Source organism: Phyllobates terribilis, unplaced genomic scaffold (assembly GCF_046119375.1).
Source record: "Phyllobates terribilis strain yellow unplaced genomic scaffold, ASM4611937v1 Scaffold_3__8_contigs__length_932513732, whole genome shotgun sequence".
Taxonomy (NCBI): domain Eukaryota; kingdom Metazoa; phylum Chordata; class Amphibia; order Anura; family Dendrobatidae; genus Phyllobates; species Phyllobates terribilis.
Genome location: NW_027362763.1, coordinates 658658548 through 658675339, shown reverse-complemented (window position 1 = coordinate 658675339; position 16792 = coordinate 658658548). Strand labels below are relative to the sequence as shown.

Sequence of the window (16792 nt, the reverse complement as noted above, 5' to 3'; positions counted from 1 at the left end):
CTGTGCGGGTACTTCCGCTTCGAGAACCTGGGACATGAGCGACTGCTCGCAGCAGAAGTATCCCGACCCGCAGCGCCGCTCCCTGGTCCTCCCTTCCCACCCTAACTGCTGATGTCCCCTCAGTATCCGCATGGTGTTACAAAGGGCCGGACATTTGTGTTAAAAATCGCTGATTGGTCGCTGGCGCTGGCCGCGACCAATCACCGATTTGGGCGCCAAATTTAAATATCGGCCGCGACCAATCACCGATCTTGGCTCCACATTTAAACACCGCTGTGCTGATTGGTCGCGGCCGATATGAGCGACGCGGGATTTCCTGGACAGACAGACATACAGACAGACGGGATAAGACGATTATATATATAGATTCTCCACACAATCTAGCGCTGAATTCCATGAAATAATTTCAATTATTAAAAGATTCCTTCCTATGCTGAATCATGATATTAAACTGGCACAAATTTTTACAGAACACGGATAGAAGATTTGTAGCTAAAAAAAAAAGCCTGTACTTTGGGTAATATTCTTTCACCCAGCTATTGTATGGATAAATCATTACCTGCTAACAATACAGGCACATGGTTATCTACAAAAGGCTTTTTTAGATGTGGTCATAATATTTGTAAGTCCTGCAATTATGCAAATGTTTCCCCAACCTTTGTATCTTCAACCTATGGACCTGAATATTCTATTAAGAGTTTCATAAACTGCAATACGACCTCTGTGGTTTATTTAATAGAATGTGCGATATGTAAAATCCAATATGTAGGATGTACTACAGGTCCTCTTAAAGACATATTTCTGACACTACCGGCACCTCTGCGACTAATATCTCTGCGGTTTCAAAGCATTTTGCCGCTAAACACGGGGGGAGATACTCGATATTTAAAACCCCTTTCCTCCCGTTTAGACAGCTTGTTATTTCATTCACTAATGAGTGCACCTGTTTCTGGATGGCGGCTTACTAACCCTATATATGTGAGTTGCCTCTTTTTGACTATAGATCATGAATAAGACTCGTCTGAGTTCGAAACGCGTCGGTTTGACTGATGTAATTCCTCACTGGATCAGATTGATTGTGATGCTTGTATTTCTCGGATGAACTCAAAGATTTTTTTTTTATCTTGGACTCAATAAAATTAGTATGTTTTAACTTTATCCTACGCTGGAGATTTTCCTCTTTTCTCTTCATTGCACCGACCCCCGAGCCAGGGTGACTCCCTGCGAGGATCTCTGGACAGAGGATTTACAGACTCTCTTTCCCTCCCTGTTTCCATGAAAATCCACATTAGGCCGGGGTCCCGCTAGCATATCACATCCGATGGGAGAGCATGGGATGCAATATGCTTAATGACACTCGGCTCCCTCTCTGCTGAGTGTCATGAGAGGATCGGAGCACCGCTGTGGAGGAGACGGAGGAATTCATCATTTCTCCATCTCCTCCATTGCCCCCGCCGGCGGGAATAGCGCTGCTTATATGGGTGTGTGCGATCTGATTCAGGGATGCAATCGCAGCATGCTGAATCAGAATGAGATAATAATTGCAGATGTGAGCAGCACCATAGGGTAACATTGGGGCAAGTGCAATCCGATTTTTACCATTTTACACTCGTCCGATTGCAGCGCAAGTGGGAGCGAGCCCTAAGAGAGCAAGTCCTGGGTTCAGTGCACAGAAGCCAAGGTCACATACTCATTAAGGAGTTCATATAAAAACCTTTGAAACCTGTAATAAAACAAAGCTTGGGGTAAGGCTTTGTTTTATCACACTGCAGTGGTCGATATATTTTGCGTACAGTATATGTAAAAGAAAAATCTCCATAAGTATACAGTGACCCCCATCATAAAACCTAGTAATGAAAAGCTTATAGCTTAAGAAATCTCACGTCTTGCACTCCCCATGATGACTGGTTTACAGGCCCAGAAAACTCATTACCCTAAGGCCAGCCATACATTATACATTTACATCCACACAAACACACACACGCGGTATTACCTGTTTCGACAGCTGTTCTTCACAAAGATTATACAGGGCATGACATTTCTGAGACAAGAACACGTTGTGCAGAAACCCATAACTGGCGAGCTTTGCTCTCAATATCATCTAAAAGAGCAGAACTAAAACTTAGTACATCTAAAATAAAGAAGAAAATCTTCAGAAATGGTAAAGGATGACTGGTTAACTATAATGGAGACTATTCAGATATATGAAGGCAGGGGGTCATGAGCTTCAGTAAATCAGATCAAGGAATCCATCAGTTTGTGTTTCACCCCAACAGTTCCCCCCTTTTCCTATAGGATTTTTGTTGCTTTAGCCGTGTAGGAAACACCATCAGGTCTGCATTGTTCCTACTCAGTAACAGAGGCTGATATTTGTGTTTTCTGTGTCCCCAATGACATGAATGAGCAGAAGTCATTACATTATTCTGCACAATCACCTGTCTGTCAGGTACCATCATAGAAACTGTTCTAAACTGTATTTTCAGGTTCTCGGGGAGCTCCTGTCGGCCGCCATATCCTGGATTCTAGGGGGACACAAACATGCAGTTTGGCCGAGTTCCCAATCATTGGATAGTTCACAAAACGATAAAAGTGCAAAAAAAAATTACCATGGTCAAAAATAATCCACATTCTGGATTTAGGTTGACGATGTCCCCATCACTGAAAATAAACTCTTTTCTTAATTCTTTTCGTGCAGTAAGGACAATATTCATTTGATGCGCAGCCACTGACAACACCTGGAAATCCATACGGTTGAATTCATCAAAACAGCCCCAGGACCCTGAATGAGCAAGGCCTGAAAACGGAGAAAAAAAAGGGAAATATCTGCAACTGATGACTGTGAATCACATGCCAAAAAAAATGCAATAATGCAAATATTTTAATAAAAGCGATTATTCAAGAGAAATTGGTGCAAAAACAAGATGTAGAGAATGTCTCTATTTTTTTTTCTTTCCTTTCTCTGCATCAATTTTGAAGACTCTTGGACTTTACAGTATTTAAAAAGCCAAAATGAAACTTGGAATTTTTTAGCAACTTTTCTAATTCTTTCCTAGTTCAGGTCAGCTGCGCCTTGGTGTGAGCAATGCTTGACAAATGTGGTGTAAATTATGATAGGGACCGTGCTCCAGCCCACGGCTAGTGTAACGTTTCTCGCAATGGTGCACGGTAGTTGAAAAATGTGTAAAATTAATTAAAAGGTAAGCATCTTACTCCAGCAATTATTTGGTTATGGGTGGGGGGGTACAAAACCCCAGCCGTAGTAAAAAAAAAAAAAGTGAGAGTAGACTAGGAAAGCTTTATATGCATTTTTTCAAGTCAGGAATCCAGGTCTGTACCTAAGAAGTGCGACCAACTTCTGTTACCTTTAAATATTGAAGTGCGACCAACTTCTGTTACCTTTAAATATTGAAGTGCGACCAACTTCTGTTACCTTTAAATATTGAAGTGCGACCAACTTCTGTTACCTTTAAATATTGAAGTGCGACCAACTTCTGTTACCTTTAAATATTCTTCCTAGCCCCCTGAAGTCCATCTGATCAGAACAGTTGAACACCAACACGTATTTCCCCAAAGCTTTTGCCATGTCCTTCACAGTTTCGGTCTTCCCAGTTGCGGCCGGACCGACCACAGATCCTCCCATGTTCATTGCTACAGCATGAGCCAGCGCGATGTAACACCTGCAAAGGGCAGAAGGAGGCGACAGTCTCACATTAATCATCTTCTATCTGCTTTATAGACCCTGTGCAGTCAAATCTCTGCAAACACGCTCTTTATAATAGGCACAGACCAGAAATACAGACAATTCACCCAAGAGGAATCCTTAACTCCTTTAAAACCAGGCGATTTTTCATTTTTCTCCCATCCTTCCAATAGTCATAGTCTTTTTATTTTTTTTTCCACTGACACCGCCGTACGAGGGCTTGTTTTTTTTGTGGGTAGAGTTGTGGGTAGAGTAGTAGTTTTTGAATGTCGATGCTCTACCAGATAACGTAGTCAAAAACAAGAAAAAATTCCATGTGCGGTGAAATGGAGAAGAACATGCAATTACACCACTGTTTTGTACAATTACAGCAATATCAAAAATTCATCTTAAAATATTTTTGGAGATACAAAAAAAGAGATTTGCAAAATAAAATGTTGGTTTGTGTCGCCATTTTCTGATTTTTTTTTTATTTTTGCTGCAATAGACTTGAGTGAGGGCGTGTTATTTTTTTGTGTCGGCTGATATTATTGATACCATTTTGGGGGGTACATACAATGTTTTGGTCACTTTTTATAGCATGTTTTGGGGCAAAAAGCTGAGCTGGAAAAACAGAATTGAATTTTTTTCATTTTGCCAATCACCATATGAGATAAATACTTGTATATTTTATTAACAACATTATACTCACACGGTATCCTGTAAATATTATTGGACCACAACTCCATATAAATATCAATATCACAAAACCTTAGCGCTTAGAAACAACGCTCAATGGACCAGAGTCTTAATATCCAAACAGTAACACTTTAAAAGTCAGAAGAAAGTGAGTTCCTCCCCTGTCCCAGCTCTAGTGCCGGGCTCTGAGCCCTCCATCCCTGGCAGCTGCTCGCTCGGCTCTAGGACTTTTTGGACTGTCCTAGGTGGGATGCCTCTTACTCATTGTTGTTCTCTGGTACAAGTTTGTCTCCAAACTAATCCAGCTCTAACTTTCCACTGGGCTCTGCTACATCTATTTATCTCTTGACAACCCAGGTCTGTCGTATCGCTGGTACATCCAAGCTTAAGTGTGTCTCCAGAAAAACTCAGCTCTGTTAAAACCACTTGACCCTGCTGTTCCAAAGTGCCGTCCTACATACTCCGCTCTGACATTGAATGTTTAAGGTGCTGTTCAGCATAACCAATGCTAACGTTCCAACATATCCAGCTCTGCTGCTCCAGCACCAGACCAACATATGCAGCTCTACTGCTCCAGAAGCCGGCCAACATATCCAGCTCTACTGCTCCAGGAGCCGACCAACATATCTAGCTCTACTGCTCCAGGAGCAGACCAACATATCCAGCTCTACTGCTCCAGGAGCCGGCCAACATATGCAGCTCTACTGCTCCAGGAGCCGGCCAACATATCTAGCTCTACTGCTCCAGGAGCAGACCAACATATCCAGCTCTACTGCTCCAGCAGCAGACCAACATATGCAGCTCTACTGCTCCAGAAGCCGGCCAACATATCCAGCTCTACTGCTCCAGGAGCCGACCAACATATCTAGCTCTACTGCTCCAGGAGCAGACCAACATATCCAGCTCTACTGCTCCAGGAGCCGGCCAACATATGCAGCTCTACTGCTCCAGGAGCCGGCCAACATATGCAGCTCTACTGCTCCAGGAGCCGGCCAACATATCCAGCTCTACTGCTCCAGGAGCCGACCAACATATCTAGCTCTACTGCTCCAGGAGCAGACCAACATATCCAGCTCTACTGCTCCAGGAGCCGGCCAACATATGCAGCTCTACTGCTCCAGGAGCCGACCAACATATGCAGCTCTACTGCTCCAGGAGCCGGCCAACATATACAGCTCTACTGCTCCAGGAGCAGACCAACATATCTAGCTCTACTGCTCCAAGAAAAGACCAACATATCCAGCTCTACTGCTCCAGGAAAAGACCAACATATCCAGCTCTACTGCTCCAGGAAAAGACCAACATATCCAGCTCTACTGCTCCAGGAGCCGACCAACATATCTAGCTCTACTGCTCCAGGAGCAGACCAACATATCCAGCTCTACTGCTCCAGGAGCCGGCCAACATATCTAGCTCTACTGCTCCAGGAGCAGACCAACATATCCAGCTCTACTGCTCCAGGAGCCGGCCAACATATCTAGCTCTACTGCTCCAGGAGCAGACCAACATATCCATCTCTGCTGCTATAGGTGCAACCTGAACTTCGCTGCACCAACCCCTGTGGTCCGTGCTGCACATCCTGAACTATGGCCAGTTTTTTGTGTTAATTTTTAAAAGCCATAAAATCTAAAAAAGAAAACTTCACATATTTAGTGTTGCCATAATCGTATTCACCTACAATATAGAGTTACTACGTCATTCACAGTACATAGTGAAATCTTTAAAAACACAACAAGAGCATCAATGACTGAATGGGGTTTTTTATATGTTCCATCCCATATATAACTTTTATGGAAAATTAACTAGTAGCAAACAAAACTACAACTCATCCAGCTTTGTTGACAGAAATATAAAGTTCTGTCTTGAAAACAGTGGATGACATCTTGAAAAATGGCCGTGACAAGAAGGGGTTAAAAGACATATTTTCGGGTAAAACACTTTCTTATAATAGAGTGTTGACTTTGTAGAGTTTTCTTACATCCACATCTAGTGGTCTGTCAGTGAGCTTGTTCTCTGTAACTCTTATCTCACTTCTCCGGACCATCTGATAAGCAGATTTGTGATCATATCTGATCAGATTCAAGAGAAATTCTAAAACAAATCTACAATGTGTAATCCCAGACACTAGTTTTATGGGGACGCAGTAGCAAAGTGCAGTCATAGTAGTTTTCAAAAAACTGACGAAGCCACGCAGGTGAAACGCGCGTCGAGGCGCGCTTTTTGCCCCTGCTGCAGACTTTCCTTATTCTGTGACCACAATGTCTCAAGGTAACGCTGGACATTCCCATATCTTTGCATATTGCAGTTACTTATGTATTTTTTGAAAACCACGTTTACCTGTTGGCAGCACTATTCATAGCGATTGCCATATCCATCATATATGTATTTTCACAACTAATCTAATGGAGATTCTATGGCATGATTGTACATATACAGTAGTATATCAGGATTTTTCTGCAGTCAGGTTCAGGGTTTCCTTCCTTTTTTGGGTATTTTGTGATCTTACCCTCTATTCTTCCCCTCACTTTAGCCACTTATGTATTGTCCTGTATAATTGTATATTATATATTACATTGTGTATAATAAAATTCTACTGATTTTGCATTAATAGCTGTAATTTTGGCTGTTTTCTGGTGGAGAGCGGTGCCCTCCACACATACTTTGGTGAATTGGTCACACCTCTCTACCCCTTCCCTTCTCGGGTGTCGGGACATTGATTAGGAGCTTTTTGTAGGTTTTCGTAGTTTTCAAAAAATGTTAATGAAAATCCTGACAAGTACAAAGATATGACTGTAAAATGTGAATGCCGCTGAAAGAGTTCTGACCCAAAATCCTCGTCAAAAAGTTGCTCAAAACTTTTACCGGTCTTTTTTTTTTTTAACACAGTTCACGTGGTGTGAACCTGACCTTAAAGCACATTGTACTTGTGCCAATGACAGCCAAATGGTGAACATACCGATCAGTGAGCTGTGTGACGACAAGACGGTCAGTGCAGCCCAGAAATTCATTCTGATACACAAAGTCCACATCTGTGATGGACACGAGCACTTTGTCCAGATAACCCTTGAAGTAGAAGCGGCTCTGCTTCCGCCACTCAAAGTCTTCGGCTGATCGGATGTGCAACTTCACCTGTAATGAAATAAGAGCAATGAATCCACAAACAGAGAAATGATTTACAGCAACAAAACAAGGATACACGCTCCTCCTGCTTTCTCAGAATATAACAGTAGCAACCAAAAGTTCTGCATATTTATTTTTTTTTTGTTGGAAAACTGGAATTACTTCTGTCTGGTTGTTATGATGCCATTTCCCTGGTGATTTTACTAAAACCAGAAGCAAATGATTGTCAGCTCTTAGGAAAATAGTGTTTGAAAATTGTTTTATGAGTTAGTTTTCAACATTTGCACGAGGTCCAGTCAAGAAGCCTTTCATCTCCGACAAGAACCGGAAGGTCCGACTTGAATTTGTCAAAATACAATAGAAAAGAGACAGATTGCTCTAAGGTGTTGTGGTCTGTTTGGTAGTGATGGCAGCACTATATATACCGCCAATTGGAAAAAGTAATGCTGCAAGTACCACACACCTACAGTGAATCATGGTGGAGGCAATGTCATGGTTTGGGGCAGCTTTTCTGCATCTGCCAATGGCCCTCTGCATAGAATTGATGGAAATGTGAATTCTACCAGGTACAAGGATATACTGGAGAATGTAATGTTGCCACATGGTAAAACCAAAGTAGTCAGGGGATGGAAATTCCAGCAAGACAATAAATGATCCTAAGCACACATCCAATTTTATCGAAAATTGGTTAGCAAAGAAAAATGTTCGCCTGTTGCAATTGTCAAGCCAATCACCTGATGTAAACCCTATAGAGCACCTTTGGGATAAGTTAGGCGATGAGTTGGGACCCAAAGCTATAGCAATAAAGATGAATTGTATGCAGATTTGCAAATGGAATGGTGCAAGATCCCTCAAGATGTCTTGAATACCTGAGTGGCTTCAATGCCCCGTCTGTATGCTGCAGCAATTAAAGCAAGAGGTTATGCTACAAAATACTAAGTATTGGCATTGTAAGCAATGAATTACTCTCTACGTTGGGAGCAATAAATAGAAGATGCAAAACTTTTGGCAGTCAGTTTTCTTTAATTAAATGACCATACATACAACCCCTGGCAAAAATTATGGAATCACCGGGCTCGGAGGATGTTCGTTTAGTTGTTTAATATTGTTGAAAAAAAGCAGATCGCAGACATGGCACAAAACTAAAGTCATTTCAAATGGCAACTTTAGAGCTTTAAGAAACACTAAAATAAATCACGTTAAAAAATGTGGTACTCAGTAAGGGTAATTTTTTTCAGACCAAGCAGAGGGAAAAAATTATGGAATCACCCTGTAAATTTTAATTTCCAAAACAAACACATGCGTCAAAATAGATCTGCTCGTTAATTTGCATCTAAAAAGGAGTAATCACACCTTGGAGAGCTGTTGCACCAAGTGGACTGACATGAATCACTGCTCCAAGATGTCAATTGAAACAAAGGAGAGGATTATCAAACTCTTAAAAGAAGGTAAATCATCACGCAATGTTGCAAAAGATGTTGGTTGTTCACAGTCAGCTGTGTCTAAAATCTGGACCAAATACAAACAACATGGGAAGGTTGTTAAAGGCAAACATACTGGTAGACCAAGGAAGACATCAAAGTGTCAAGACCGGAAACTTAAAGCAATATGTCTACAAAACAGGAAATGTACAACAAAACAAATGAACGAATGGTGAATGGTGAGCCATAATTTTTGCCAGGGGTTGTAGATTCAAAAGCATTTTGGCTCAAATTAAGGTCTTGTATGATGACAACTTTATGCACTTTCAATTCATCACCAGGAAAATTGCATCACAACAACCAGACAGAAGTAAACAAAAATGCTAAACTTTTGGTCACTACTGTACCACTATATCCCACATTACTATAGGGCCCTGTATACACCACACATCCAGACACTATATTCCACATTACTATAGGGCCCTGTATACACCACACATCCAGACACTATATACCACATTACTATAGGGCCCTGTATACACCACACATCCAGACACTATATACCACATTACTATAGGGCCCTGTATATAACTCACATCCAGACACTATATTCCACATTACTATAGAGCTCCTGTATATAACTCACATCCAGACACTATATACCACATCATTATATCACATTACCAGGCCATTGAAGACGTCTCTCTGGTGTAAGTGAGTTGTGATCAGACTTTCAATCTTCATTCTTTCATACTTCTTCATGTTGCGGACTGTCTGACGTATTAATTCATTTAGGATTTCTAAAAACTTCTTGTTGGTGCTCTGCATGATTTTTTTGTCTTCGGCAGAGGCGCACAAAGCCTCTTCAGTGTCGTGTGTCCATGATATCTGAAGGCTTACAATGCAGACCTGTAACACACACATTGTGATCTCTATGTGCAGGGAGGAGCAGGAATCACATACACTGCACCAGGCAGGGCGACTGTGGATTACTAATCATCAGGGCAAGACGGTGATAGGGACCGCAGACCGATCACCAGAACACACTCTGCAGAGAGGATTCAGCAGACAAGTCAGTAAGATAAAGGATGGAAACGCATTTACCTGCACTGGAAGGTTATGAAAAAAGTTGAGAAGCTGAAATCCATCATCATTCATCTGCTGGCATACTGATCGGATGACTCCATTTAATGAACTCTGCTGCATGAGAAGAAGATCCCCCAACCAACATTCAACTGGACTCTGCGCCCGAACCGGAAGATGCAACTGAAAAACACCTGCTGTCACCTACTGTTACCTAACTAAAAGATAAGTCTTTATACACAGTACATAAGTGTGCAGATGTAACCGAGAATCAGTGCAGGGTCAGTAATGTGATGTGACTGCACCAGCAGAATAGTGAGTGCAGCTCTGGAGTATAATACAGGAGGTAACTCAGGATCAGTAATGTAATGTATGTACACAGTGACTGCACCAGCAGAAAAGTGAGTGTAGCTCTGGAGTATAATACAGGATGTAACTCAGGATCAGTAATGTAATGTATGTACACAGTGACTGCACCAGCAGAATAGAGAGTGCAGCTCTGGAGTATAATACAGGAGGTAACTCAGGATCAGTAATGTAATGTATGTACACAGTGACTGCACCAGCAGAATAGTGAGTGCAGCTCTGGGGAATAATACTGGATGTAACTCAGGATCAGTAATGTAATGTATGTACACAGTGACTGCACCAGCAGAATAGTGAGTGCAGCTCTGGGGAATAATACAGGATGTAACTCAGGATCAGTAATGTAATGTATGTACACAGTGACTCCACCAGCAGCATACTGGGTGCAGCTCTGATCAGCTGCTAGTCAGTGTGGTGATTACGGGTGTGGTGGCTGCAGATCCTGCTGTGAGCTCCTGATCTCTGAGAAACCAACACCTCTCCACCTGGGGACCTGCTCTCTCTCTTTCCCAGGGAGGGAGCGGGTTTCTGGGATGAGTGATGGAGCCAAGTCCCAGGCTTCTGCTTCCCGCACCAGGCCGGCGGGGGGCAGAAGAAACATAGCAACCGGCCTGCACATCAGAGGACTCGGGGGTGAGACACTCCACCAGGAGTCGCAGCAATGTGGCTCCTACTCCCCCCGGGATTATGGAGACCCCTAGAAGCCGCAAGGCTTCCAGTATGGAGGAAAAGCCTGACAGCGGCGTGCATGTTGGCGCTCCTTCCGGAGGAAAGCTGAGTGCTCACGGAGGTGAGGCCGACCTCCCTAAGGGGGGGTGGGCGCTGCAGGGACCCCGGGAGTCTGTGTCCACCTATGCCTCCCGGGTCATGATCCACCTCCGTGAGTATGAAGATGCCAGTAAGCTCATCAGGAGGCTCCGGGAGGAGCTGCGCTGCACAAGCGCAAAAGCTGCAGGGGCCTCCAAACCAAGGAAGTCCAATCTCCAAGCCGAGGTAAAAAGACTGAGCAGTGAAATTCATCTCCTGGAACTTAGGAAAGCCACCATCAGGGAGCAGAGTGGTCCATTCAAAGAAAAACGTATAAATGAAGACCGCTTTAGAGAAATGGCTGATACCAGTGAGCAAAGGCAGATGAGGCTGCAGCCTGAGAGCCAGGTGGATGATGAGAGTGATGATGACCAGCAGGAAGCCCCACCTGGCAGCCTGCAAAGTCACCCGCAGGCCACGTGCAGCGAGCTCCCTGCAGGACAGGCGACAGTGACATCCGGTCGCAGTTCTGTCGACTCTGGGGAGGACAGTGACAGCAGCGACCAGGGAGGGGCGCTAATGGCGGAGATTAAGCTCCTTGAGTCCCCAGTGTGCCGCCAAAACTTCCAACTTGGTGATGATCTACCAGAAGAGGCACCTGGGGGCCACAAAAAGGCAAAGAAGACCAAGCCAAAGCTGCAGGAAGCGGTAAGATACGTATATGCCCCCCTCCCTGTACTCCCTGAGTCGGCGGCAGGCTCAGCTCGCTGTATAAGCCCCGTTGCCCAGCCCAGCCCGGGTTCTGCTGTGGATCCGGTGCAAAGGCGCGGGGAGATTACACAGCGCGGTAGTGAGGCGCAGAGCTCCGTCTCTGCTTGTAGTAGCGGGGACGCAGCAGGAAGTGCATCAGCCGAGAGGCTGGACAGTGAGGGTGGCCTGGCGGCGAGCATTCGGTCAGGCGACGATACTGTGGTGCGCTCCTCAGTGGGAGGGGGGAGCACCCCGATGTCGGGGGGCAGCTCCGGTAGCCTCGGCACCTCTGAATGCTGTTGCCGCTGATCACTTAGTTGAGAAGCGGCAGCAGTGTGAGGGGGCAGTTGGGGCTGAGCGTTCCGGTCCTCCCACGAAAGTGCTATTTTGTGTTGGCGTCGCTGGTCCGGAAGATCCTGATGCTAAAGATCAGCGGCGCCTAACAGCAGCTAAAGATCAGCGGCACATTATACCAAATGCCAAACAGCGGAAATTACCGACCGATGATGTGGAGGGCACACATAAGACCGGGGGTGAGGTCGCCTCCAGTTCTATGGAGGTGACTGAGCCCCTTGTGCCTGATGCTGAGGTCAAAAGGTCATCCACCATTGTTACTGGTCCAGCAGGAATGAATGTGGTGGTGGGGGTGAATGAGGATAATTCATTGTCTAGTGGTGTGGTTGCTGGTTTGGTGGAGGGTGAGATGGAGGTGGGTAATGGTGATACTGTTGGGGCTGATGTGGTCACTGGTCCGGTTGCCCCCCCCCGGGGGTGGCAACACCTGTCCAGAGTTATGCCAGTGTCACCTCCGGTGCAAATAAGGCATCCTCCTCTTCCTCGTCTCCGGGCTTTGGGGACGGCATGTTGCAACGGCGCCTTCTGGAGGCTCTAAAGAAGGGGGAGAGATCACTAATGGTAGAGGGTCGAGAGGTTGATCTATCCTTCTGTATAGAGAGGCATGGCCTCGGGGCCTTCCGAGAGCAAAAAGGGGGAGATACAGTGTGGTCCCGCCCAACAGCCGGGCCAGGCAGTGTGCGTAGGAATGTGGTCCGTCTTCGGTGGAGGGGCAGTGATGCATGTCCGCCAAGGTCTAAAGTTGTGGAGCTCCTGCTGAGGATGGGCTTCAAGGCGATTGACATCTACGCCTTGATACATCCCTATTCCATGCCTGAGTTTGATGTCAGCTTTGTTCGGCCGGAGGGGCTTGAGCTCTTCTGGGCGAATTATGAGTTGGCAAAAAAAGAGCCCGGCTGGCGAGACTTTGCCATTCAGGCAGTGTCTCGCCAAAACCAGATCAAGAAAGTGACCGTGATGACTCGTAACGAGTCGCTTTCTTGCTATGACATCATGACGTGGCTTGGTCAGTATGGAGAGGTGGTGGAGATGCCAAAGAAAAAACGCGACGAGTTTGGTATCTGGTCAGGGGCCTGGACATTTATGGTAAAACTTAAGCGTTCAGGTGGTACGGTTGCCCACATTCCATCGTCTGCCTTCCTGGGTAGGGATCGTATCCTGGTCTTCTACCAGGGGCAACCGAAGCTCTGTCACAGGTGCGGCGACCCCACACACTTCAATGCAAACTGCACAGTGCAGAAATGCGCGTTGTGTGGGGGTGTTGGCCATCTTGCCGCCTCTTGTGTGGAGATTAGATGCCACCTGTGTGGTGAGTTAGGTCACCCATTCAGCCGTTGACCTCGCTCCTTTGCTAATGCGGTCGAGACCCCGGTGGGAGTAAGCCGTGAGGCCTATTCTGCTGGGGAGGGGACTAGCAGGGGTGGGGGAGCTGAGGGGCCAGGGATGAAAAGCAATAAAAAGACGCCTGCCCAGCTGAGGCGTCTAGACAAGTGCAGACAGGAGAGGGAGCGGGGCGAGCCCCAGACTACCGGGGCAGCCCCTGTCCTGGATGCCAGTCTTGCTGCTGAGGCCCCGAGGGATGATGAGTTGGATGAGGAGGTCAGGAGGATCCACAGGGAGGAAACCGCCTCTGCCTCAGAATCCTCCCATTATGAAAGTATGGATGAGGATAATAAGCGGTGGCTAGAGAACAAGCGTAAGCTCGGCACCAAAAAGAAGAAAAAGAAGGGAGATAAAACATCTTCTCCCGCTCTGACCAAGGTACCTAAGGAAGGTAAAACCGACTCCCCTCTGGTTGGTCTTTCTAACCGGTTCCAAGCCCTTGATAACATCTCTTCCTCTGAGGAGGAGGCTGAGGGTGAGGTTCCGGCTTCAGCGGAGCTTACAGGGGGCGCTGAGTCTCCTTCTCCTGGGGATGCAAGGTCCTTGGGGGGAGGGACTGGCCCAGAGTCTGGAGACGAGGACGAAAAAAGAAGGAAAAATGTGGGAATGGACACCTCTGTGTCATTAAAGAGGGGGAAGGATTCATCCTCTGAGGCAGAGGATAAGGGGAGTGGGAAGAAGAAAGCCATCTAACTCAATCACCAATGATGGCGGTACCCACTCCGTTGACGCTGGCGTCCATTAATGTCGCCAGCATTAAGTCAAATATGGCTAGATTTGCGGCCTTTGATTTTCTCAGCCGGGTTGAAGCTGACATTTTCTTTTTGCAAGAGACCAGGCTGCCAAATATGGCAGAGGTGTTTATAGCTAAGAGGGAGTGGAGACTCGGGCCCTCCTATTGGTCTCTTGCGGCCGAGCCGTACAGCGGAGTGGCGGTCCTTTTTACCGCACCGGTAGAATGCCGACGGGTTATTGAGTTAGAAATGGGGAGGTGCCTGATATTAGATGTACTCATGAAGGGACAGGAGCTTCGGCTCATTAACATTTATGGTCCCCAATCTAAGTGGGACCGGAAGTGTCTCTTTACGAGGATCAAGCCCTACCTTTTTACGAGTCGGCAGGTCGTCTTTGGAGGGGACTTCAACACTGTCACGAGGCCCCGGGATAGAGGAGGTTCCAGAGACAAGCTGACTTATGATAGCGTCGCCCTTAATAGTATAGCTAGTGAGGCTCGCCTGGTGGATGTCCACATCCGGCACACCCCAGGCCACGAGGGGTTCACCTATCATAGAGGTAACTGTAGGTCCAGGATAGACAGGTTTTATTTAAAGGAGGAAGCCGTCTCTTCAGCAGTATCTGTTGTTGAGGTGGAGTTCTCCGATCACTGTTTGATTTTGTTTTCCCTGAATGTTACAGAGACCCCCCGGATGAGAAGAGGCATTTGGAGGCTCAATTAGTCTGTCTTGGAAGAAGAGGAGATAAGACAGTCCTTTGAGGATTTTCTTCAGAGCCAGGTACCCTTACTGGATCTTTGTAGTAGTAAGTCAGAGTGGTGGGAGATGTTTAAGAAAAGGGTGGTGAGATTCTTCCGCCAGCTCTCGAGCCTCAGGAGCCTGGACAGGTATCGCCTGTATCAGGGCCTGAGGAGGAAACTCGAGCATCTTGTCTCAACTGGAGGTAGCCGCGAGGAGATCTCCAGAGTGAAATCTTTGCTAATGAGGTGTCAGTATGATAGACACGCATCTTTGGTTTTTGAGAGGGATTACGGGAAGTACCGCTCGCCCGACCCTTACAGAAACTGCAAGATGTCAGTGAATAGTAAAGTTGTTACAGGACTGGTTGACACTGCGGGGTTCCTGAAAAGATCCAGATCAGGGATCCTGGAGGTCGTCAGATCCTTCTACTCGCACCTCTTGGGGAAGAGGGATCTGGATTGGGATGAGATGTCGGCTTTTCTGGCTGAAGCCATCCCTGAACCAGGGGTAGACCCCTCTCTTGGCGTTTTGACAGAGATGATCAGGGAAGAGGAAGTTAAGTTGGCGATTGAAGGGCTTGCCCTGAAGAAATCTCCCAGTCCGGATGGCTTAACATCTGAATTCTATAAGACCTTTAAGGACGCCTTGGTTCCCCTCTTGACTGAGGTATTCAATGAGTGTCTTTCCTCGGGCACTCTGCCAAAGTCAATGAGGAGGTCTGCCCTGATCATCTTGTCAAAGGGTAAGGACCCATCTTGCATTGAGAATTGGCGTCCCATAGCGCTTCTCAATGCAGACAGGAAGGTTTTGGCAAAGGTGCTGTTTAATCGGCTGGTGAAATTTGCACCCCAGCTCCTTTCGGGGGCCCAGCATTGCTCTGTTCCGGGCCGCAGTACAATTAGTGCTGTACTCTGTGTCCGAGAGGCGGTGGAGCAGGGTAGGGCTGGTCACTGGAAGGGGTACATGCTGTCATTGGACCAGGCAAAAGCATTTGATCAGGTTAATCATGAGTACCTCTGGTCTGCCGGGGGGGTTTGTTGATTGGCTTAAGACCTTGTACGCTGGGGCAGAGAGTTTCCCGCTTGTGAACGGTTGGATTGGCAGCTCTTTTGAGGTTGGGTGTGGTGTTCGCCAGGGTTGTCCCTTGAGCCCGCTACTGTACGTGTTTGCAATTGACCCACTTCTTAGGAGGGTGGAGCGTGGACCGTTGGCTGGGATCGGGATGGACCGGGCAGCACCGGAAGCCACTCTGAGAGTGGTGGCGTATGCCGATGACGTCACCGTTTTTGTTTCCTCTGATGGGGAGGCAGAATGGCTGATGTCAGAGGTAAATCGCTAATCGGAGGCATCCGGGTCTAAGATCAACCGGGATAAGTGTGAGAGTCTCTGGCTGGGAGGAGGAGATCCTGGTTTTGATCTCCCGGACACCCTTCCAGAACCCAAAGTCTCTGCAAAAGTTCTTGGCATCGAATTTGGCCAGGGGGATTACCCCAAACAAAATTGGGACAGCAGGCTAGAGATCGCCACTCAGAAGGTGAACCAATGGAAGGGTTGGTCTTTGACCCTAAGGGAAAGGGTACACCTGATCAAAACTTACCTGCTCCCTTTGCTGATCTATCTGGGCAGTGTGTGCATCTTGCCAGAGCCTCTCTGGACTCGGGTCTACAGTTTGTTCTTTCAACTGTTATGGGGGAATAGACTGAACCTGGTCAAGA

At 46.4% G+C, this 16792-nt stretch overlaps 1 protein-coding gene across 1 annotated transcript in view; it reads right to left on the bottom strand.

The window, feature by feature from the left end:
* Nucleotides 1-16792, bottom strand: part of LOC141258594 (dynein axonemal heavy chain 8-like) — a 415976-nt gene that overhangs the window by 250671 nt on the left and 148513 nt on the right. Inside the window, exons 35-41 of the mRNA XM_073673563.1 lie at nt 10024-10185; nt 9604-9828; nt 7335-7507; nt 3499-3677; nt 2607-2794; nt 2436-2522; nt 1994-2101 (exon numbers count right to left, since the gene is read on the bottom strand). Of these exons, the coding sequence (XP_073529664.1) occupies nt 1994-2101; nt 2436-2522; nt 2607-2794; nt 3499-3677; nt 7335-7507; nt 9604-9828; nt 10024-10185 (1122 nt within the window). The remainder of the gene's footprint in view (nt 1-1993; nt 2102-2435; nt 2523-2606; nt 2795-3498; nt 3678-7334; nt 7508-9603; nt 9829-10023; nt 10186-16792) is intronic.